At 49.5% G+C, this 23172-nt stretch overlaps 1 protein-coding gene across 9 annotated transcripts in view; it reads right to left on the minus strand.

The window, feature by feature from the left end:
* Positions 1-20880, minus strand: part of GRAMD1B (GRAM domain containing 1B) — a 159438-nt gene extending 138558 nt beyond the window's left edge. For 4 of the 9 annotated variants that reach the window (XM_037038214.1, XM_037038213.1, XM_037038212.1 and 1 more), the window contains exon 1: positions 19895-20716. In XM_037038214.1, the coding sequence (XP_036894109.1) occupies positions 19895-20268 (374 nt within the window). In that variant the 5' untranslated portion in view covers positions 20269-20716. Of the gene's footprint in view, positions 1-19894 lie in introns of all 9 variants that reach the window. The other 5 variants (XM_037038211.1, XM_037038209.1, XM_037038208.1 and 2 more) reach the window with 3 other exon arrangements.
* Between the last annotated feature and the right edge of the window lie 2292 nt (positions 20881-23172).

Consider the following 23172-nt stretch of genomic DNA (forward strand, 5'->3'; position numbering starts at 1 on the left):
TTGTCTTAATGCAGAAAAATGCACATGTGGTTTCTGTTAGGCTTTTTGAACATTCTGGGAACCCCTAAAGGAAACCCTCCTTCCAAGGAACCACTAACTTTGATAAATATAGATGAACTACCATTTGCTTCAGCTCTTCTTGGCTTTTCTGCTTCTACTGACCTCCAAAAAGTTGCTCCCAGAGTTCTGACCACAGCCCTCTTCTCTTCTCAACGCACTGTCTCTAAATAGTCTCAACCAAATCCATTGGCTTCAACAACTCGCATGTTGACTCTCTAATCTCTGCCACCAACGTCAGCTGTTGCACCAACCACCAGCTCCTTGAATGCACTTGTTTACAGGGCATCACCAAAAGTCTGACACCCCAGCCTCCTCAAACAGGTGTCCAAAACCACCCCTATCCTTCCCCATGCTCACTCCCACCTCTTTAAAAGTAACTCATCTCTGCCTTCCTCAGCTCAGCCCCCTGCATCACCACCCAACTGCTTACCTCTCTGAACAAGGAAGCTCTCTGCTCCCTGCCTCCAACCTCTCCCTAAGTTCTGTTGCTTCTACTCTGAAACACCTTTTATATATATCCCTTTCTCTCTCTCCCTACCATCCCTACTCTGGTCCAAAGGCCAGGACCAGCCTGGCTGCATGAGAATCACCTGGAACCTTTTTAAAAAACAGGTTTCCATCCACTCACTTGCCCTACATTCTGATTAATGGGATCCGGGATGGGGCCTGGAGGATTTTTTTAACATACAACCCAGGTGTGCTAGCTATTGAAGTCCTACTCCATTAAAATGGCCCCTTGGCTGTGCTGATAAATTTTAACAACCAGTTGGGGGAAGGGAGGGGACTGATTTATATCACATGCTGAATTTCATGCTGTAAATACTCCTACCACAGTTGGTTTCAAGCTACTAACATGACATCATGAAAGTCACACCTGGCACATGCCAGTGGCCCCAGGACACGACTGGGCCTCAACTACACACTATCTTCTAAAATAGCTCTAAACATGCCTCTTCCTGGGTAAAAATTCTTGGACAGTTTCCTCTAAAGTCACAGGTTACAGTGCAAAGATCTTTGCCTCACACGAGGCCTTACAATGTGAAACCAGGCTCTGCTTCCCAGCTCCTCAGCCTCCTCTGCTGAGAGAATGGTCTAAGCCCCCAGCAGCCATTTGCACTGAACAACTGTGCTCCCCAAATAAATACATGCACTAGTTCCTCCTGGCTTCACTCATATTGTCCCTCTGCTTCAAATGTCCCTGCTGTCTGACCCCACAGACCCCACCCCATGACTGCATCTTCCACTCTGGCCAACTGAGCCCCACGTCTCGCAGAAGCCTGGTTGTCTCTGCTCTCAGATGTGTTCGTGGCCTAATTCAGTGACTTCCTTTTTTTCTTGCCTGACCCAGAGCTCTGCTCCCTTTGGCTGTGACAAATCCAGCCAGCAATGATAATGGTAGCTCTGCCCAAGCCTCAAGAACGTATGGGTGGCATCAGAGAAAACTTCCTCTGCTGTAAACACTGGCTGCTTCTTTTTTCAGTATCCACTGTGTTCAGGATACTGCATACAAATAGGGTGTATTTAATTCTAACAATAGATCTTCACATGTAAACAGTGCTTTCCAGTCTACAAAGTACCCCCATGAACATTCTTCCATCTAATCTTTCCAAAGTCACAAAGTAGATAAGAAATATATATATGTATGTATATCTTCTGATCCCCATTTTAAAGATGACGAGCATGACTTGTTGAAGAGCAAAGTGTTGGTAAGCTAAAGAATGAGAATTTCAATCCAAGTTTCCTGCCCTTGAAATCTTTCTTCTTCCACTTGGAGCTGCAAAGGGGCGGAGGCAGGGAAGACCTCAGTGATAGGACAGAGGGACATCTGGATTTGGGGGAGGGCTGGGAAGAGCTTGAACATTTATTCTGCTGAAATCGTCTCTCCTCTCTGCCTGCAAGAGGCAGCGCATGGTCAGGAAACAAGAACATCTGGAGAGTCTGGTACAGCAAAAACCCTGACACCAAAAAGGACAAGTTTGCCTTGACCAGTCAATGGCACTGATGTGGGATGAGACAGTTTGCAAATAATGGCACTTACTGTAAGGTCACAGGGCCACTTGTGAAACAGTAGAAATAAATAAGTTTTGACCACATCTAAGAAAAACAACTTAGGCCAAAGAGTTGAGCTGTCTCAACAACCTGTTGGTGAAAAGCTATAGGCAAGCCAAGTTAGACAGAGCAGTGTGCCCAGGGACAGGGCAGGACTCCCTAGAGCTGGAGCCAGGCCTAGAGAGACTTCCAGGAGGCCAGTGACGTGTTGGCCCAAAGCCTGAGGTGGAGTCTTTGGTGACTGAAGAGGCCAGCACCACCCACTCAGTCACAGGCCGAACTAAGAAGGGCGGCCAGCTGCAGAGAGCACTGGAGATGGTCTGGGGGCCTGGTCATGGAAGTAAGAGTAGAAAGCCACGTGGGGGGCTGCGGCGATGAGATTCTGTGGCCAGCTGCAGCAGGAATAGCCTGATTCAGGAGCTAGCCTGGAACAGACTGAGTCAGTAGATTCTCTAGAAACAGCTGGGGAATTCCCATAAGAACATGTTAGGAGCCCAAGAAAAAGTGACAGGAGTCTATTTTACATCTGATTGAAGACCAAAGTCAGGGATAAATATGTTTTCAAGATGTTTTATGACTATGGTTTCCCACTGATAGTTAGCTTTGTCACCACTCGTCCATTGCCCTCTCCTTGTCAGACAGCAAACACCTGCCTCAGAGAGTGTGTGAGTCGTAGAGGCAGAAGGAGGGGAAGCCCCAGGGGCCTGGTCTTGTGCCCCACAGAGCCGAGGAGGGCAGAGGCCGATGAATCCGGGAAGGACGAACGCTCGAGCCCTGAAGTACAAGGACACACGGGGGAGGAGCATTTCCACAGACAAACTGCGGGGCACGGGAGGGACCACTGAGCCCAAGGGCAGACTGAGCTCTGTGTGACCCACAAAAAGCCCTTTCAGCTTCCCCACCTCCCGCCTGTCCCTGTCCCTCACCCAACTTCATCAGCATTGGGCCCATGAAAAGCTGGTTTATGGTAAAACTGTACCTCCTGTGCATGCAGGGTTTTTCCACTTAAGAGAAATAAAAACAGTCCAAACCAAGAACCTTGGTCATTTACCAACTCTCAGAAAGCCGCTCCACGGCCTGGGAAGAAGCAGGACACGGGGTCGGCACTGTGATCAGTTCCTGTCCTGCCATTTCCCGCACAGGGTGAAAGGCCATGTGTTCTCTGCCAAGCACCCTCACAACTTTCTGCCAAGGTGTGTCCCACTCGTGGTCACTTTTCATTAGCAGAAAGGCAAGAGGTACTGGATGATTCAGAGTACCAAACAGAAATAAAGAAAAGAAGTTGAATGATCCATAGATTGTTTAGTTTTGGTTTCAGAATGTTAACAAAACACACACACACACACACAATCACTCTCTTGCCCAATATCCAGTTAAGCCTCTTCTAGTTCAGCTCTGCGACCCGCCCCCATAGACAAGGGCATAAAAATGATCCTAATGATACTCAAAGTGGATCATCATTTGTTCACTTGTTCAAAATATATTCAAAGAATAATGTGAACAGCAGCCTGTGAACAGAGAAAAGGTGAGAAAGCTTTGGACAGGCCAGGTACAAGCAGTCAGGCAGTAGACGCAAAGTGTCCTCAGACCCAGGCTGCCCTCAATCATCTTAAGGTGTGTTTAGAAATGGGTCTGAAGTCTAAAAATAATTAATTATAAACAACTACAAGTTTTAACGTAGAAGGAAACTGACGTGTACTGTGTGCTACTGTATGTATTTGTCACATTCTATCTCATTTAAAGTATTTATTTATTTATTGTTAGAGAGAGGAGAAAGGAGGGAAAGAGAGAAGGAGAGAGACATCGATGTGCAAAAGAAGCATAAATCGGTTGTCTCTCGCACATGCCCCTAACCAGGGACCTGGCCTACAACCCAGGCACATACCCTGACTGGGAATCAAACCGGTGACCTTTCGGTTTGCCAGATGATGCCCAACCCACTGAGCCAGACCATACTATCTCATTTAAAGGTCATTTTTTGAGGAAAATAATATTCATCTCTCTTTTTTATTCAAACTCCATTCTGTTCTTCCCGATTTCCTTATAGGGAAATGTTACAGGAGCACAAAGGTCTAGTCCCACAAGAAGCTTTGCTTCTATTCTGTAATTGCCCATCTGCAGAATTAACACAATATATACATATATATGTATATATATATATATACTCACACACATATATCCTATGTGTTCTTATCACTCAAAATTCTCCTGTTCTCTGTCTCTTCTGTTCATTGCTCACATTTGAGCAGTGAAGGGGTGGGGGCTCATGAGGAGCAGGAAACAACCTTGTCCTTCACTGTTTTTTTTTATCTAGGGTTCTTTAGATCTAAAAAAGCAATCTACTTCACACTCTTCCCTGTGGCCATTGTCTCCACAGGGAGATTTTAGTCAGAGAATGACAAATGAAACTGCAATGGGCAGGTTCCACTCCTGAGCGCATGTGGATGAAATACCTTGGCATTTCTGGTGTCCAGTTGCTCCAAGAGAACAAATGCACAAAGTGGGCTCAGACTACTTTTGACCTCACCGCACTCAAGTACTGAATTCATCTTCCCCTTTCGCTTTCCTTCCACTCTCCCCCAGCTGCGCCTCCTTCCTTTCAACTCTCTCTTCACTCCCTGCAATCAAGCTTCCACCTCTATTGCCTGATACAAACCATTCTCTTATCCAAGGTCACCCAAGATGGCCTGATGGCCTTTATTCCTGCCCCAATTCTTTCAGGCATTTCTACACCATTTGAAATGACCCTCCTCAACAGAGCACAAAGGATGAAGACTCGGGCTAAGGGAGTGGAATAGGATGGAGAGATTTAGGAGGGGACTGACTGCAGGTGATGGGAGAAGAAGAGGGAAAAATCTAGGATGTTCTTGTTAAAAAGAAACAATAGGTCCAAAATGGAGTCCTTTGGGTTAAGCTCCACTAAGACTTAATACCTGACCTAAGTGCAGTTTTCGCTTCTCCTAGGAGTTGAATTTTATTTTATTTTTAAAGAGTTTTTACTGTATTTTTTCATTACTATTTATCCCCCTTGTACCTGCCCCCTAGGAGTTGAGATTTTTTAATTTTATTTATTCATTTCTAGAGAGAGGGGAAGGGAGGGAGAATGAGAAACATTGGATGTGTGAGAGAAACATTAATTCATTGCCTCTCACATGTCCCCAACCAGGGACATAACCCATAACCCAGGCATGTGCCCTGACTGGGAATCAAACTGGCAACCTTCTGGTTCACAGGCTGGCACTCAAACCACTGAGCCACACCAGCCAAGGCTAGGAATTGAACTTTAAATGCATCAGTCTGAAATTTCAACCCAGTGGGCTATGGTAAGTGGTTAGCACTGCCATTTGCATAACAAATGCTATAAATGAATGACTGATAGGATGTGAACGCATATAACCAGCCAGTCCCTGTGCATCTTTAATTTGGAAGGAACTCAGAGGGAGATTCTAGTGAATTCTGTTTGATTTCAGTTCATCCTAACACATCTCTGCATAGTCATAAGGGAACAATAGCTTATAGTTTAATCAAATATTTTCTGCTTTTATTCTGTATCTCTATCTACTAAGACCAAAATGAACTTAAATGCTTGCTTTCCTGCTCTCCTAAATAGTAAATGTGGCTCTTACATGTTACATATTCAAATGATGTTTACTGTTAACATCAGAGGGGATAAAACAGATCATAATACTCTAATATAAGACTAGGTGCTCACAAAATATTCAGCTATAACGAGTTAAAGGAGTTCTCAAAATACGAGAATTGCAGGGAACTCGTTCCACAAACCCAGGCTCAGACAGATGGCATGAGTGCTGCAGAGCACACACAGAACCAATCCTAACCTCCCAAATGCCTTGTCTCTCGTAAAGACCATCTTTAAATTTTACCTGGGCTCTTCTTACAAGTTCTTCTCATTTTTCTTTTTAAAAATTTTTTTATTTATTGATTTGAGAGACAGAAAGAAAAACTCGGATTTGTTGTTCCATCTATTTATGCATTCATTGGTTGGTTCCTATATGTGCCCAGACCAGGGATCGAATCTGCAACTGTGGAGTAGCGGGACCACATTCTAACCAACTGAGCTACCTGGCCAGAGCTTCTCATTTTTCTAAAAGTTCTCACCCTGAATCTTCTCTCCTAATTATACCTGGTATCACAGAATGTCATGCATCTCAAATGCAGCAGGCAAGCCTGCCCTCCATTCACTCAGATTCCCTCACAGAGCCTGGCACACCCTACTGAGAAAGCTGAAACGAAAGCTTCATGAAGCCAGACAAAGGGAAGTTCAGATACCGACACCACCTCCACAGGTGATTACTGGTCCCCTTTCCTCACCCACCAGAAGGAGATCAGGTTCCAGAGGCCACCAGGAAACCCTATATGACAGTACAGACCCTTATCTGACCACACACAGCCCTAACCACCCTCTGGACCACTATTTTTCCCTGGGCCTGTCAACCCCAAATGACTCAGCAAAGGTGCCACAACGACAAACAACTGCAGCCCCAGTGTCTGCCCTTCAGCCCTGATGAATGGGCCCTAAACAACCCCAGGATGAAAACACCTCTCTCCCTAAATGAACAGGGAGGGCAGCAAGAGGAAGTCAACAGTGAGTGAGAACCGAATGCACACAGGTACCTTGAGAGAAGTCACGATCTCATCTTCGATCCAGCCTACAAGGTAGGTATTATCGCGCTCCTGTCTCTGTGCAGGAGGAAACTGATCCCGCAGAGCAGCCCAGGGCAGGGGGCTTTCTCCAGGCTGGGATTTTACTCCCTGAAAATGGCCTGGAAATTGCTGCTGGATAAAAGTCACCACAGCCACTGGGAAGTCCCCTACCTACGAGGACCAGTGTCAGCCTGGGCTGCTATCAAAGGTATGTTTCAAAGATAACCCTGGAAGAGGTAGAGACACATTGGACTCTCAGCTGTCCTGAATCATTCTCAAATTCACAATGGTAGCCACCTGTGCCTTTAGGTGTGCCATCACTCAGCCCTAGCTGGGCCGTCTTGTCCTCTTGTCCTAGAAGAGGGCAGACCAAGTCTCTGAGTCTCCCTGGAGTAGGTGGATCTAACCCAACTGTTGACATGAAGATAAGTATCATATTCAATAGGCAAATAAAAATTAATTGCTGATAGTAGTTGAGTCATCATCCCACAGCCAAAGAGCAACTTAGCTGCCCTGGGGTTGAAAACACACACACACACCTGTGTGTAATACTTATATATATTAAATGTACATCTATTTCCAATGATTCATACATTCATTCATTCATCTTCTTAGCTACTAAACCAGTTAAGTAGCTAAGAATGAGTGTGTTCATCCTTTTCTGCCTGGTATCAACTGCTTCTTACTCACCCTCTAAGGATACTACGGAACTGGTTAAGACAGTGAAAGTGAATTATTTCCCAACAGTACCTGTAACCCAAAGGGGCCTTAACCTAGTAGGCAAAAGGGGCAGGTGCTTCAGGGCTCTAGGTTCTCCATGGCTTTGAGAAATAAAAGCAGAAATACATACAGATAATAACCTGGAAGTGCCTCACTTTTGAATTCTTTGCATTAATGGTCCTGATAAAAAACAAAACAGAACTGTTGTTTCTACTGCCCATCCCTTCCTGGAAAAACCAAAGGGAAGTTCAATGGTCTTTTGTCTAACAGAAAGGAAGAAGCAAAGCAAAAAGGCCTGGTGATCCCATGTCACAGCCGGGATTCCCCCATCTGCACAGCATGGCCATCCGTGCCCATTCTGTGGAATAAACGGACTAGTTACTAAGGAGCACCTTCCGCTAGACAGGGCAGCCTTCACAACCAGATCTGGCCACCTCCAGGACACCAAGCAGAACCGTTAGTGTGTTCTTTTTGGGTGACTTGTAACACTTTTAAATTTTACATGGATTGGGATGATTTACATGACTGCTTAATAGATGCATAATAAAAATCTACTGTTGCACAAATGAATGAGTGGACACTAAATAAACTACAGGAAATCTGTGAAGAGCAGAAGCCTGCCAGACTCAGTGGGCCAGCACATGGCAGCTAAGCTGCAAGCAATTGTGGAATGTAGACACTTCTCACTGTGGCAGCCTGAACACTGAATGTGTCCCTCCAAGTGGGAAGGAACTGAAGGGACACAGAATCCACTCACAGCTTTTCATGGGGCTGCTGCTTCAAAGAAGTAAAGGCCTGCCGAGTGGGCTTAGTGTCTGGCCTTTACCTTCCACTGTCAGCCCACGTGTACGGCATCAGTGCGATGCCACACATGTTATGCACAATACAGAGAAAGGCCTGCATTGAAGGTGACATGACACAACATCACTACTTAGCTGCAGGAGTGTGGGCATGTTTCAGAGTTTCAGTTTCCCATGTGCCAAGAGGACATGCTCGTCCCATTTGCCCCACAGCATGCAGGAACAAATGAAGTAATGGGCTCTCGTGCCTTTGGCAGGTTATTGTGCCAGGCAATGCGGTAAGTGCTGGGCAAAACAAAGAATAATTACACTCTGTGCAGCCTTCCCGCAGCCTGTGGCCTGGTTGATCACTTTGAGAGGGTTACAGACTATGATACACGGCTGTTGCCAACACTGCTCTCATTTGTGTCCATGCGGACACCATTCTCTGCCACTGGAAGTCCCAGGGACAAGTGTCAGGGTCCCCTCTTTCCTCTGTACCTCCTCCCTGGGCTCCCAGTTCAAGGATCCACAGTCTATGGCGGTTCAATGACTGACATCTGTGGCCCGCCCTAAAGGCTGTCATTTCACAGCATAAAGGAGGGCCGTTTCTCTCGGCGACCCTCTGGCTCTTGGCTTCCACGAGAGCCGGGAGGAGGAAAGAATCCAAACACCAGAACAACTGCTCTGGCATCTGACAGCTGCAGAGGGAGACCCAGCTAGTTCCACCCTCTCCCGGGTTCTCAGAAGATGGCAGAGCAACAAATGCATCTGCATTCCAGGACGCCCCACTGACCAAATGAAGCCCCACTCCCAACGGGAGAGGAGTCGGTGGCCCTTGTCAGCAGCCAGCCCCTCCACCATTACCATCTCTCTTCAAATCAGGGTGCGAGATACTACTTACACAGCTCCTGATGTCCAAATTTCAGAAAACAAACCAATTCCCTTTCAGCAATGTGTCCAAGTAACTAGTTTTTCAAAGGTGGAAAAGGCTAACCACTATCTGCAGATTTTACCTGTGCCCAGGCTGAGCATGAGCCCAAATATTGCTCCCAATGTGACCTTGCAGCCTGAGGCATAGTTCTGAGACAGACCGACCACTCTCCATCTAACCACACCAAATCCGACTCTCAAACAGGGACCACCCTTAGAAGAAGAGCAGTCTCGGATCTCCGGGCATTTGCAACCTGGTAGAAGGCACAGACAAAGAAAAAAGCATGAAAGAAGCCAACAGGCTTAAAACACACAAGCCAATCAACACAGAAAAACCAACCATTTCCAGATTTACAGAAATGGTATGGGAGGTGGTAATTATTCAGCTGCAACAGGACTTCTTGCTTTGCAAAATGATTTTTAATAGAATTTCATGATAATCAAATCTCCTTATAGTCCTTCATTTGTTTGATTATTTGTTTATCAGGCACCAAATAAAACAAACACTGAAGCCCTGGCCAGGTAGCTCAGTTGGTTGGAGCGTCATCCCAATATGCCAAGGTTATGGGTTCGATCCCCCGTCAGGGCAAATACAAGAATCAACAAATGAACATATAAATAAGTGGAAGAACAAATCGATGTTTCTCTCTCTCTCTCAAATCAATAAGTAAAAATTTAAAAAATTAGTATATAAAACAAACATTGAATAAAATGGCTCTGCCTCCTATCCTCTGATCCATTAAAGTATTCAACATGACCAAGTAATCACAATTTATAAACACAAATGTAATAAATACTTGAGTCAGACACACGTCCTAGAGGGAAGGATAAATTAAGCTAAAATCCAAAGGAGAAGGACAGGGTGGCAAATTGGGTCAGTGTCCCAAAAGAGGATTTCTACCCAAGGAACAGCATCTACGAAGACCTGGAAACAGAAGAAGGCCCTGAAAGGTCAGTTTGGCTGGAGGCAGAGTCCCAGGCCCAGCTCTACATGGCGCAGGAGGGAGAGCAGGCATGAGATCATGAGCAGCCCCCGGGCTGCAGAATTCAAGGGGAGAAGCATCCTGACTGGTGTGGCTCAGTGGACTGGGGGTCATCCGGAAAACTAAAAAGTCACCAGTTCAATTTCCAGTCAGGGTGCATGCCTGGGTTTCGAGCCAGGTCCCTGGTTGGGAGTGTGTGCGATCACTTTCTCAAAGAAAAAAAAGGGAGGGGAGGAACTGCAAGGTGGCCACTGAGCCAGGTAGGAGGGTGCTTGAGTAACCCTTGAGAGGTGTTGATGGCCTAAAGAGGTGCACCAGGGGTGGAGATGGGACAGGCTGAAGAGCATGCTCTCCCAAAGCAGGGAAGCCTCGGGACACTGAAGGCTGCCAATCCTCAGTGCAAGGAATGGAGCGGCACTGGTTGACAGGACAGATGATGGGTTCAGGTAGGGATGGACCAGCTGAGGTTTGAAGAACATCCCTGTGGAAATGCCCTGTGCCTGAGCCCAAGGCTCAGAAAAGAGATAAACATGACAGTTGGCACCACACAGGACTAATCAAAGCCAAGAGAATGGATAAAATACCCCAAGGAGAGCATGTGGATTTGGAGGGAGGAGAGAGAGGGGGAAGGAGGGAAAGGAGGAGGAGGAGGAGGAGGAAAAATTAAAAGCTTGGAGTTAGAACCTTAGGTGCACCAACACTGAAAAGACAGACATGAGCAGCCCGTAGATGATAATACTCACCTACCAGATTGGACAGTGACATCTTTATAATCAAAGACACAGTGAACAACTGCACTGCTGACACTAACCAGAGGAGTCAGCTCTGAGGCCCCCAAGATCTCACTTTTACTAACTAATGGTAAGGACACAAGTCTTCAAATACATCCACTTACTTTTGTCTCACAAGACAAAGAAGAAATGTTCTCTGTCCACCTAAGAAATGAGAAAGATAAGGAGGCCCAGAGAGTAAGCAGCCTGCCCAGGACCACACAGAGAAGGGATGAGGGGGTGCAGAGCCTGCACCCCCACTGCTGTAGACAGCCCCGTGGACTAGTGTTGGGCAGCTGTCCCAGGTGCACTGATGAGGATACGCCTCCATCCTGGGCACAGATGAGCTCCCGGGGGCAAGGGTGGGGGTAGGCTGGACATGTAGTTGGGTTGTGGGGGATTCGTGCTCCAGAGCGTTTCTGCCACTGCGTGGCTTCGTGGTTTGGGGCTGCTTTGCTGGCTCAATGTTGAAGTGACCACACAAATCCTATCCACCACCAAGACCAGGTTTTCTGAGAGAGACTATCTACCAGCATGGGACAGCTGCGCGCAAAGCATGATGGTGAAATCTAGGTCCTAGGACCCTCCTCTCTCCTCTCCCTCCCAGAATGCCTTTTCCTCAGACTTGGGTTTTTGGGGTTTTTTTGTTTTTTGTTTTTTTTGCTTTAGTCTAAATTCCATATTCTACTGAAGTTACCTTTGCACGCTGACCTCACACACAGGCAGTGAGTTCCTCCTCTTGTGCTGCAGTGCACAGCACACACCCGATTCCCTGGAAGCACCCAGTGAACGTTGCAGAACTACGAAAAGTACGTCTCCTGAGGTAACTGTGCTATCAGCCCAATCTCTCTGAATGCCAAACAAAAAGCAGGCCGACTAGCAGAGGCCTTTGGGAAAGCAGCTGAAGCGTGGAGGTGTCCTTTGGAGGGACAGGAACCTTTCCGCATTCCTGAGAACCGTCTGAATGGGCCGTCCGCTTTCTACTCTGCTCCCCCCCTAAGACTGGCCCTGTCTTCTGACACAGGCGGCTGCTAATTCCTCCAGGGCATCCACAGGGCTGCCCGGCCCCCACGGGAGGACCAGGGAGGTCCAAGAAGGTAGTGCAAAGCCAGGGTTGCCCTCAGAATCTGGAAGGAACAGCTCAAGTCACTAACATGGAGGAACATTCTCAAAGGACAATGAGCAGATATTCTCTCATCTTTACTGAGGACAGAGCAAAAGAAAACGAGTTTGAAGTGTGTGAATCTGAAGTGTACCGCAGCGGGTCTCAGTTAGATTCTAGGCAGCACTGTCTCAGGTGGATGGTTTGAAGACATAAAGAAGTAACTGAGAGAGGTGACGCAATTTTCTTTTCTGGGAGTCTTTTTTTTTTTAATGACATCTTCACACGTCCAGAGGATGTGGTTCGTCACAGACGTAGATGGAGAAAACCTGTTGTCACCAAGCGAAGGGCTCGATACTTTGTGGGGAAGCCCCACCCTGTTCAGAGTGACTTGTATTTCTGCCACTCCATCCAACCCTGAGGATCAGCAAAAAGGTCAGAAACAGCCTCGGACCGTGACGACCCAGCCAAGAAGCAGGCGTCCTTCGGGTCAAGGCAGGCTGCTCTGTGTGGGCAGACCGGCACTGACATGGCAGCATGGGTCACGGAGACCACGAGGACGGGGCCACGTGGCTTCTTCCCCAACGAGAGGGCACCCCACATTGGGGAAGTGCCTCCCAGGGAGGCTGCTCCAGAAGCAGTGCTGCAGAAATTCATTTTTCTCCTCATTTCACAGGCTTGCCAGTCCTCGCCCCTGGACCTTTGTTCCCCCGCCCCTCCCACAGGTGCCAGGTAGAGAAGAGAGGCTGGAAGAGAAAAGAAGGCCTTCAGCTAAGCAGGTGGGAGTGAGAACACACCAGGGAGACAAGGGCGCCCAGCATGCACACCGATGGTTGGGTTAGCGTGATAAAACAACTGACTGTTTTCCTCTTCCCTGCTACCCCAAATGAAATGAACTCACTGTTTCATTACACATGCAATATCCATCGACTTTTACAATGCAGAAGTTTACTTTAAGACAATGAGCTGGAGGACCGTTGGAGAGACTCAAAAATGTGTCACTAAGATAACCATCGCTGTCTTCCAGTATTTTCCTTATTGCTGGGCGAATATTGCAAACTTTACCACACTGCCCATTCCCAAACCAGGACCCCAGGCGAATCCTGGTTCCATAGTTGCAAGAGAAAGGGGGAAGTCAGGTGGGTTGTTATTTGTTTTCTGGTCCCTTCATTCAGCTCCCTCCTCTCCTAACTAAACCTGCTAAGCAGAAGCAGCAAGACTAGGGACCTCTGCGGTCACACTGTGCGGTGAGAGGGGCAGGCTGGGAACAGCATCATCACAGCAGCGTGCTGATGCAGGGACACCTGAGTGAAAATGGGAAAGCCACAGAGACCTGAGAGAAACTGGCGCAGGTTTCCGGTGGGAGGCCCGCATCCTAGGCCACCACTGAGAAGAGCTACCATGCCCTTTTCTCTGTTTATCTCAGCTACACAAACAAGAGGCAACAACCAGTCTCACCCCAGATAAAGCAACAGGCTTGCATCCTCAGACTAAAGCAGTGCCTCAGGGGAGGGCCTCGAATAGAAACTCGTGGGTTTCCTGAGCCCCTTCTCCCCGCTCCCTCCGCACCAGTCCTAGCTGGGACACAGCCACGATTTTCTGCAGGGGACTTTGAATGGTGTAATATGAAGTGTCTGAAAACGGAGGAGAGTATCCGACAGCATGGCTGCCTTCCGGAGGTGGCACGTGGCCACCCACAGTGGCACTGGGGCTAGAAGGCCACGGCCTGACGCCTCTTCACCAGCTCAAAGCACCCCTGGCCTGCCTCCCTCCTCCCACCTCCAGGTTCCATTTGCTTTCCACCTGTCACCCTGATGGAGGCTGTCCCATCCCCCCAAGAGAAGGACAATTCCTCGGGCTCTGAAGTCACAAGAGTGCACAGACCCCTCCTCCCCAACGTGTTTAAAAGCTGCATCTTTCTTCACTGCCGACACAGCAGCCCCTCAGTGAGCCACACACTGGTCTGGACAATGGAGGAAGGAACCACAAAAGGTCAAAGGCCCCCAGAAAAGCCCTCGGACTCCACAATGCTCCTGTACACACAGCAACCCAGCAACCAGCCCGGGCTCTTGGCAGGCCAGGGCTCACCCATGGGGGCAGGAAGGAAACTCCCCTCCCACAGCTTAGTCATTCAGACACCTCAATGGCAACTTCAGAGCTGCCCTAGAAACCATTATCAGTGATGGGCACAGCAACTGATGCACAGCTAATACCTGGGAGGAAGGGACCAAGCAGGGCAGAATCACCACCTGCTAAGCTGCCCCAGGTTCCTCCCAATCTCTTGCCTGACATGTAATGGGCACCCCCTGAGCGCGTAACCACCACGGAGACTCTCGAGCTGCCAGTGTGAATCAGCTTGCAGGGCTCCATCTCCACCTTCTCACTTTCCACCAATGGTCCGAATCTGGAAGCCACATCTACAGCCAGAGGTCAGCTGCGCCTCATGGAGCAGGTCGCCAAGGCTGGGTGGCACCAGTCCCACACTGGGCTGCCCTTACCCACGACCCCTCCACTCTTCTCCTTAGCAGCCTCCCAATCCTTCTGACTTCATTCTGCCCTCTGACCTTCAGCACGTCCCCCTCCACCTGTGTGCTTATCAAACCCACGTGCGTGACTGCTTCCAGGCCCTAGGGAAATGGTGCAGTGTCTAGGTCAAGTCTCACTTCTATTCAGCAGGAGTAAGTTAACCGCTGAACTTCAGGATATTCAGCCCTAAACCCCACCTGAGGGGTTGTTTTGAGGATTCACTGTGACTGTGTATTCAAGGTGCTTAGCAGAAAACTTGGCACAAAGTGAGACATGGTCCCCACCCTCAAGGAACATAGGTCTGGTGGACATTTTGCTAGTTTCACCTTACCCAGCACTGATGAATGACTTAACTTGCTGACATACGGCTAATTTCCTGTGTGTTCTTTTGATGGTTTGTGTTAAGACTTTGCCTCTTTGACACTCCCTGTGTTTCTCAGAAACTGCAGGGTGTAACAGAGCTGAGGGGTGGAGCATTTGGATCACCTGCCTGCCTAGAAACCCAAGCTAAAACAGGAAGCAAGACAAGCACTAAAGGTAAGAGGAAGGGGATGAAGAATCAAGATAAATATACCAATGCTGTTTACTCCTCACCTGCAAACTCACACTCCAGCTAGGCTGGCATCACGTAGGTGACAGGGCCATCCAGGCCAGACAGAATCCGTGAGAGGTAGAACCCAGGGTCAAAGGTGCAGCTAAGCAAAATCCTGAGGCTCCAGGCCAACTAGACTCTTGCTGCCAGCCTGCTGGACTGTGAGCAGTACAACAGGTAGGTATTTCAGACAGAAGAGGGGACAGAACAGCCGAGGGAAAGACGGTGTGAATGGCGACACTAACGAGGGCAGCCAGGGGAGCGAGGGGCAGAGAAGTGCTTCTGTGCTGCAGTTAGCCACACCCACCTACTTACCTGGCCCTGGTCAGCTCCCTCTTCCTCTCCAGAGAACCACAGGACGACATCCTGGAAGATGTGGTTCCATCTAGTTTCTGACCTTCCCATCATCCCGCAGGTCAGAGAGGAGCTCTGATCCTCACTTTGGGTTTTGAACAACCGCACAAGCAGTTGTGGCCATGGGATCTGGGGAGACGTGCAGGATGCATTCTTAGAGCTTGCCTCGCCAGCTTCGCCTGCATCATGCAAAGAGCTCGGCAGGCACCAGGGCCCGCAAAGCAAACCAGAGCCATCTCGGGTCAAATGCTGGCTTGCGCAAATCCCAGCCAGACCACTAGCAGGATGGCGTGCAACACTCTGGCCTCCACTGCAACATCCCATTCACACGGAATAGCAAGAATTAGCTCAGATTAGGTATCTCTGAGTTCCAGAACATACAAGGGTTCTGCATTGGGTTGAGTCCTTTTTGTTTTTAGAACCTGAACACATCCTTGTTGGCTGACTGGTTAACCGAAACTCAATCTCTTTCACGTAAATCATAGTTTGTCAGCTCATCGCCTCTCCATCCTATTTTTTCCACATCCCTCATCAAGACCAGACTTGGTCACCCATCCCCATCTTGAAACTATCATACCCAACTGCTTTCACCAACAGGCATTTGGTCCCCATTCAAAACTCTGCTTCCACAGAAAGTAGATTCCAGGTTGCCTAGGGCCAGAGGGATGAGGAATAGAGGGATTAAGGGTAATATATAAAGGGAGCTTTGTCTTTGAGGTTAGAAAAATGTTCTAAAATTTACCATGGTAATACTTGCACATATTTGTGAGTATGATAAAATATTGAATTGCATACTGTAAAAATGAATGAGTTGCATGGTGTGTAAATTATATCTCAATAAAGAAAAAAATCCTCAGCTCTGGGCCCATCTCCTCAAGGAAATTTTCTCTGACTCATGAATAAAGAGTATTCCATTCCAAACAGTATACCAGAAGGAATCATTGATTTGCTCATTATTACTTTATTCATCAGCAAAAATCTCTGGATCATATGAAAGGCCAAGCACAGTGCATCCATGAAGATACAGAGAAGAGCCAGACAAGACTGGAGTATTTGTGTGCTAAACCCCTGGTCCTTAGACCCCAAACCACACCGATACATCGCCATTTTCTCCACTCCTTCCTTCCCAGGGCTAAGGAGAAGAAAGGAGTCTCAGTGTCTCTATGTATTTTCCATTTAGCAGTTAAAATGCACAAGTTCTCCTGGCCCCTGCCTGCTACCACGTCAGAGAGAATGCATGGCGGGCCAAATGGAGCTTTTCTGGGTGCATGTGGAGTTGTAGACTGGGGTGGCGAATGTGAAATTGTCACGCTGGGCCCCATGTATTGATGCCCCTTATTCCCAGCCATAGCTGAGTCACTTTCTCATCATCGTTCCCCAATCTTGTCGTGTATGAGCAATTCCAGGTGTGACTCCAGGCCACAGTGAGAATGCAACTTTCTGCTCTCCAGCACATACCCACTCCACGTGAGACACCCACAGAACCGTGGCAATGGACCTTCACCCCTGCACAGTGAGGGGAAGTCACAAAGCATTTTCACGTGTGTTACTCTCAAGACCTCCCATTAGCCTGCAGATATCCCTTCCACAGGTGGAGAAGGTGAGACACACAGAGCTCAGGGGAGGGGTCCAAGGCCCCATAGCTAATCAGACCTAGAATGTAAACCCAAGTCTCCTGGCTCTGAGACCAACACTCTGTACTCGAAGGCCTCTAAATGCCATCTCCTTCTCAGAGAGTCTCGTTGGGAAACTACACTTGATCACTTCCTTTCTTTCCAAGAAGGCTTCCATTTCCAAGGACTAAAAATGTTGGGGTTTCGTTTTAGGCACAATCCAGATAGATTCCAACAGGAGGCAGGGCAACTGTGGTTAAGAGCAGAGATTTGAATTGGACAAATTTGGGTTTGAATCCAGAGTCTGCCTTTTTGTACATATATGCATATATTCTTCCAATGCAACAAGCAACCCTTTAAAAGAACTGTCTTGCCCTGGCTGGTGTAGCTCAGTGGATTGAGCGCGGGCCTGCGAACCAGACGATCGAGGTTCGATTCCCAGTCAGGGCACATGCTTGGGTTGCAGGCCAGTTTCCAGCAGGGGTCAGTTCCCTGCAGGGGATGCACCAGAAGCAACCATACATTGATGTTTCCTTCCTCTCTCCTTCTCTTCCCCTCTAAAAAGATAAATAAAATAAAATATTTAAAAGAACTGTCTTAAATCCTTCCTGATTTTAAGAGTACATTCCCTACTCAAAAAAAAAAAAAAAAGATTCCACTGACCTTTTAAGACTATTCTCAAAACCAGAAAGTCTTCCTTAAATCTAACCAAATCCACCCCTTCCCACCCTGGCCAGCAACACAGGACTCTTTTTCCCATGTTTTGTCCTCAGCCTGCGTGACAAAAGCTCAAGATCAAAACAGGGTTTCTTTTAGGGTCTCTCACATAGGAAGAGAAAGCTCACAAACCATAATGAGCTCTTTCGGTTCAAGATTAACTCCCACCACAAGTGCCCCACTTCCCTCTATGCTGCGGCCAGACAGCAGGATGCACTGTCGTGGACAAAAAGGATTGTTCTCCCAGGTCCACACAGGCCCCAGAAGGAAGCTCTGCACCTGCACCTGCCGGGGGGGCAGGGGGACAAGCGCACCTATCCCTGCACCCAGAAAAAGAGAAGCCCTGGGAGGCTCAGGACACCCATTCTCTGTGTGACCCTGCGGATCCCACAACATCCCCCAGGGACACAAGGCTCACCCTGTTGTTCTTTTTTAGTAGGTATTATTTATGTTTTTAATTTTTTGATTGTAGTTCACATATAATTTATATTAGTTTCACATAGACACCCCAGTGATTAGACGTTATATCACTTACTAAGTGATCATTTCAATAAATCTCACACCCACCTGGCACCACGCATGGTTATTAGAATAGTGTTGACTACACCCCTTATGTTGCACCTTACATGCCCATGACTATTCTGTAACTGCCAACTTGTACTTCTCAATCCCCTCACCTCTTCACCCAGTCCTCCCACCCCCCTTTTCATCCAGCAGCCGCCAGAATGTTCTCTGTATCTGTGAGTCTGTTTCTGCTCTGCTTGCTCACTTATTTTGTTTTTTAGATCCATTTGTTGATAGATACATATTTACTGCCATTTTATTGTTCATATTTTTTACCTGTTTTTGGCTTACCCTGTCCTTACACCTTTGTCCAGACGTTTCCCTTCCCCTGCCCTCTCACTTTCCCCTTGGGCTCACATTGCCTGCGGGTGTTGGTCCCCGCTGGAGCCTCTTCCCTGCAGGAGCCCCTCTCCTCTCCCCTGCAGACAGGACCACGTGGCACGCGGGAACTTCCTGCCTTGGTACCATCTCTCTCATATCAGAGTCTTGTCTCCTCGGTCCCTCTTCTTAACTTCACATGCCCTCAGTCTCCCCAGCCCCATCTCCCCTGCCCCCAAGCAGTCACCATGAGCTGGTAGCAGGCCTACCTCCCCAGAACATTCAACAAGCACTTGTTGGGTTGAAGCGAGTAAAATGGCCCGGACTGGGAGGAGAAGCCCCAGGGAAGGCTAGTTACCCCACACAAGGGCACAATCCACTGTTAAGGGACTGGGCCCTAGGGTCTGAACATAAGTAAATGAGGTTGTCCACAAGGCCATGGCCTTGGCTCTGGCTCCAACACCACTTCTGGCCAAGGCTGTATAGAGCTGCCTATGGCTTTCCACACGGATTCTCTGCATAGCGAACCGCCCGCCCCTCCCTGCCCCGCCCCCACTACTCAGATGCCACCTTTACCCAGGCTGAAAATTTGCTGGCACACAGACTCACGAAAGGCACCCTAGTGCCGCCAAAGATAAAATAATAAAAACTGAAATGGAGTATTTAGAAACGTAAGCCTAAGTGGCGAAGCCCCTTAACATGTCTTCCCTTCCACTATCTCCACCTATAAAATGGGAAAAATATTGATGCCTACCTCAAAGAGTTTTTGTGCAAATTCAATTTAGAGATAAACAGTGAAGTGCTTGCTATAGTGACTGGCACGTGACATGGGAGCAACAAACATCATATGGCATGGTTTTTATTATTCACTTTGCTGTGAGAATCAAGAGATGCAATGCTGAAGCCCCGGGCCAATGTGTCAGATGGATTTCCTCTATTAAAGTCACTGGCCCCTGGCCCTGGGTTGCCAGGAAGCTAAAGTGCACTAACCCTACGTCAGGTGCCTCAGTGGCTGGAGCGCACTGAGGTGAAGGGCCTCTGCATTCCTCCCGAGTTTACTCCTAGGCGCCTGGGCGTCCCCGACGGCTCTGGGGATCTGGTGAGAAGGAGGAGGCTGGGAAGAAGGGCCGGGGCAGAACAGAGACGTACCTGCTTTCACTGCACTCCTTCCGCTCCCTCACCCTCAGCCACTTGCGGAGGAGGAAGCGTTTTCGGCGCGGGGAAGCGCTGGGTGTGGAGCAGTTGGACCACGGGGTGTCCTCGTCGCTGGAAGGCGTGATCTCGATGGCCGGCAGCTGAAGAAACTCCTTGCCTGGAGCCAAGACGCCCGGCAGGTCCCGGGCCAGCCGGGCCTTTAGGCTCTGCTCATGCACGTTCTTCGTTCGGTGGATCTTGAAACGCCGGCGGCAGAGCGTGGGGGTCGAGGAGCTGGACCGGACCGGGCTGCCTTCGGGCGCGCCCTGCAGTCCAGGCACCTGCAAGGCGGGCAGCTGCAGGTTCTCCATCAGGTTGGCCGCCGGCATGGGTCCTCGCCGCTGCAGCTCTCCGGCCGGCCGCGTCCCGCTCCACGCTCGCCCGGCGCTTTCGGCCCTCTCGCAGGGCACCACTCGCGACTCGAGCTGCAGGGAGATCAAGTTCCTCTCTGGAGGGCCTTGGGCAGGGAGCGCTGGGGCCAGGCGTAGCCGGGCGCACGGCCGCCGGAGTCTAACTTTTGCGCGCGCCGGTCCTCCGCTGTCCGCGCCCGCCGGCCGGCCGCCCTCCCGGGGCTCCCGCGCGCGCCCGCTTGTTTTCCTTCCGCGGCTCTCGCCCGCCTGCTGGCGTCGGTGCCGTAGCCGGCCGCGGCAGCCCGGGCCCCAGGAGGCGGCTCGGACAACTCTCAGCGGTTTGCGTGCTGCAGACCAGGTTGCGGGGCCGGCTTGGGGCTGCAGGGAGGTAGAGAGCAGGGGGAAGAGGCAGAGGCGGGAGAAGGAAAGAGAGAGAGGAAGCAAGACGCTGGATAAAAACGAAGGAAGGAGGGAGAGTGGGGGTGAAGAGGCGGGTGAGAGGAGGTCACATCTGTCCAGAAAGGGCGGGCACTGGCGGTGACAGCTAGTGTAACTGTACATGGACTCCCTGGGAGGGACTCTACCTCCGGACGAAGGCCTATTTCAGCCTAATGAAATAGGATCACATACCAAACTTTCAGAGACAGCTGGCCAGGCAGTGCTCATTAATCTCACACCCCGATTTTCCTGGGGGAAGAGGGTGGGCCAGCAGAAGGGAGAAATCAAGGGATTCGTCTCCCTCTCCAAGGCCACCTGTGACACGGGGCTGAGGGAGAACTAGGGGCTTCACACCCTGACTCGCTGCTCCTAAAAAAGGTGATTTCTTTGAATTATTTGGGGTGCAGGTAGACTCAAATAGTGGACAGGAGACCACAGGTTCCCTGGAGGCTGCTTTTCGAATGAGGAGCTGCAAGGAGAATTCTGTGGGGTAAGATGAGTCGGCAGACATGACACACCAAGGAAGAACAGACAGAGGATCTGAAGACACAGAATGCACAGGACCAGTCAGGAAAAGGGATGATCCCTGCACATCTTGAGCTACCCCGCCAATACCGTAGCCCCATGCCAAGCAAAGAATCCAGTTAGAGGGTGAGCACCCCGAGGCACAGCATCCAGCGAAGCCCTGGGGGACCCTGGGCAGCTGAGGGTGCTTGCTCCCTTTGCATTCCTGGGGGATGGTTCAATTCTGCTTCAACCTGCAAGGGGCATCGAGTAGGTCACAAAAAAGTGACCTAGAAATGGGGCCTAGAAAGTTCGGGTCAGCCCTGCTGTGTCCCAAGCTGTGCGGACCTGCTCACTCCCAGGACCCGGGTATGACCTGAGAGAAGTGATCCACCCTACCGAGGGCTCTGTTGAGACTGAGTCTAAACCAGCGCAGTTTTCAGAGCAGAGGCTCTATGGCCCATTCTCCTCCCTCCCATCACTGCCTGTTTGCCTCTCCAGAAAGTCCTGCAAGTGAGGACCCAAGTAGAGACCAGGTGAAACACAAAAGGATGCACCATTCAGCCCACACCCATCTTCTCTGTTTTTGTGTAAGTCCAGTTTCTGGTTGGGAGCCAGTGCCCAGCTTCTCTGCCAGGGTGAAGTTCATGGGGACATTTCACAAGTGTCCCCAAGCTGAGAGAAAAATCACATCCCTAAAGGTCACAGGAACTCAATGCAAGAGAATATGACCCTGCAATTCAGCAAGACGTCAAGTGTGACGGGTGGCCGTGGGTCCACCGTGCCCTGCGATGACACAAAGAGGGGAGTAAAAGGCACCGTGACATTGAACAACCTCCCAGAGGTGGCAGGAAACAGGGGAGAATTCTTCACTCAGAGGGGTGAGATACCATGGCCGAAAAAGCAAAGGGAAGGCCCACCCATAAATGACTCCTCAGAACATCAGTTCTATCTTATTTCTGAGTCTCCACATCCGGCCACTGGCTCTCTTGAGGGTGGTTTCTTGTTACTCTACTTTAACTCCCGGAGGTGGCACAGAAAGAAACCCCTCCCCATCAGGTGTCAGGCCTGGCACGCAAAGCAGGACACTTCCTCCAGCTCCAGCTCCGGCTCTGGCTCCGGCTCCAGCTCTGGCTTTGGCTGCGGTAATGACCCGGCTGAGCTGCAACGCCAAACCTTGGGATCCGGAGCTACACCAAGGCACCCCAGATTGCTCAATGCCTTGGACTTCCGCCAAGGACAAGGGCTTTGCCAGGGATCTGATAACTAACTTCCCAGTTCAAGAAACCTACCTGTTGAAGAGACTGGCATCCGGGGTGTTTAAGGAGAGAAGGGAGGCTGGGGTACTACTTTTCACTTGGAGGCCAGAAACAAACTAACCAGACACAAGGATCCACAATAGAGGGGCCAAACGACTGGAAGGGTATTTTGTGGAGAGGGAGGTTCGGGAAAAGCACCCCAGTGAAGTTCATGGTCAGCACTCTAAATTTAAATGTGTGCCTCTTAAAGGAACAATGGTCGCCAGCTCCCACCCCCTACACTCATCAGCCACTTTGTCCACCCTTGATAGATGGCAGGACTAAAATCTGAAATCCTAGGAGGTTTCATGGAAGCCCAGGGCACAGCAGGAGTTGAGAGGGGTCATTTACCTTCTAGTTGGCCCGAGAAAAACCCCTGCACACTGAGTCTGAAAGGTTTTCCCGTGGCTGGGAGACAGGTAGCCAGAGCGCCCGAGTCTCCGACATTGCCCTCTCTCATTTCCACTTGCAGTCCCGTTTGCTTCCAGCCGTAACTTTTTCATCCATTAAAACCCTGTTCAAAATACATCCCCTGCCCCGCCGCCCCAGCTGTTTCTGTTTGCTTTTTACTGTGGCACTACTAAGTCAGACGACACAAGGGACACTGCTCTGGAAAATGACATGTCCGGCAGCTGTGAGTCAC

This window comes from Sturnira hondurensis, unplaced genomic scaffold (genome assembly GCF_014824575.4).
Source record: "Sturnira hondurensis isolate 20B ecotype Veracruz unplaced genomic scaffold, ASM1482457v3 Scaffold0024152, whole genome shotgun sequence".
Taxonomy (NCBI): Eukaryota; Metazoa; Chordata; class Mammalia; order Chiroptera; family Phyllostomidae; genus Sturnira; species Sturnira hondurensis.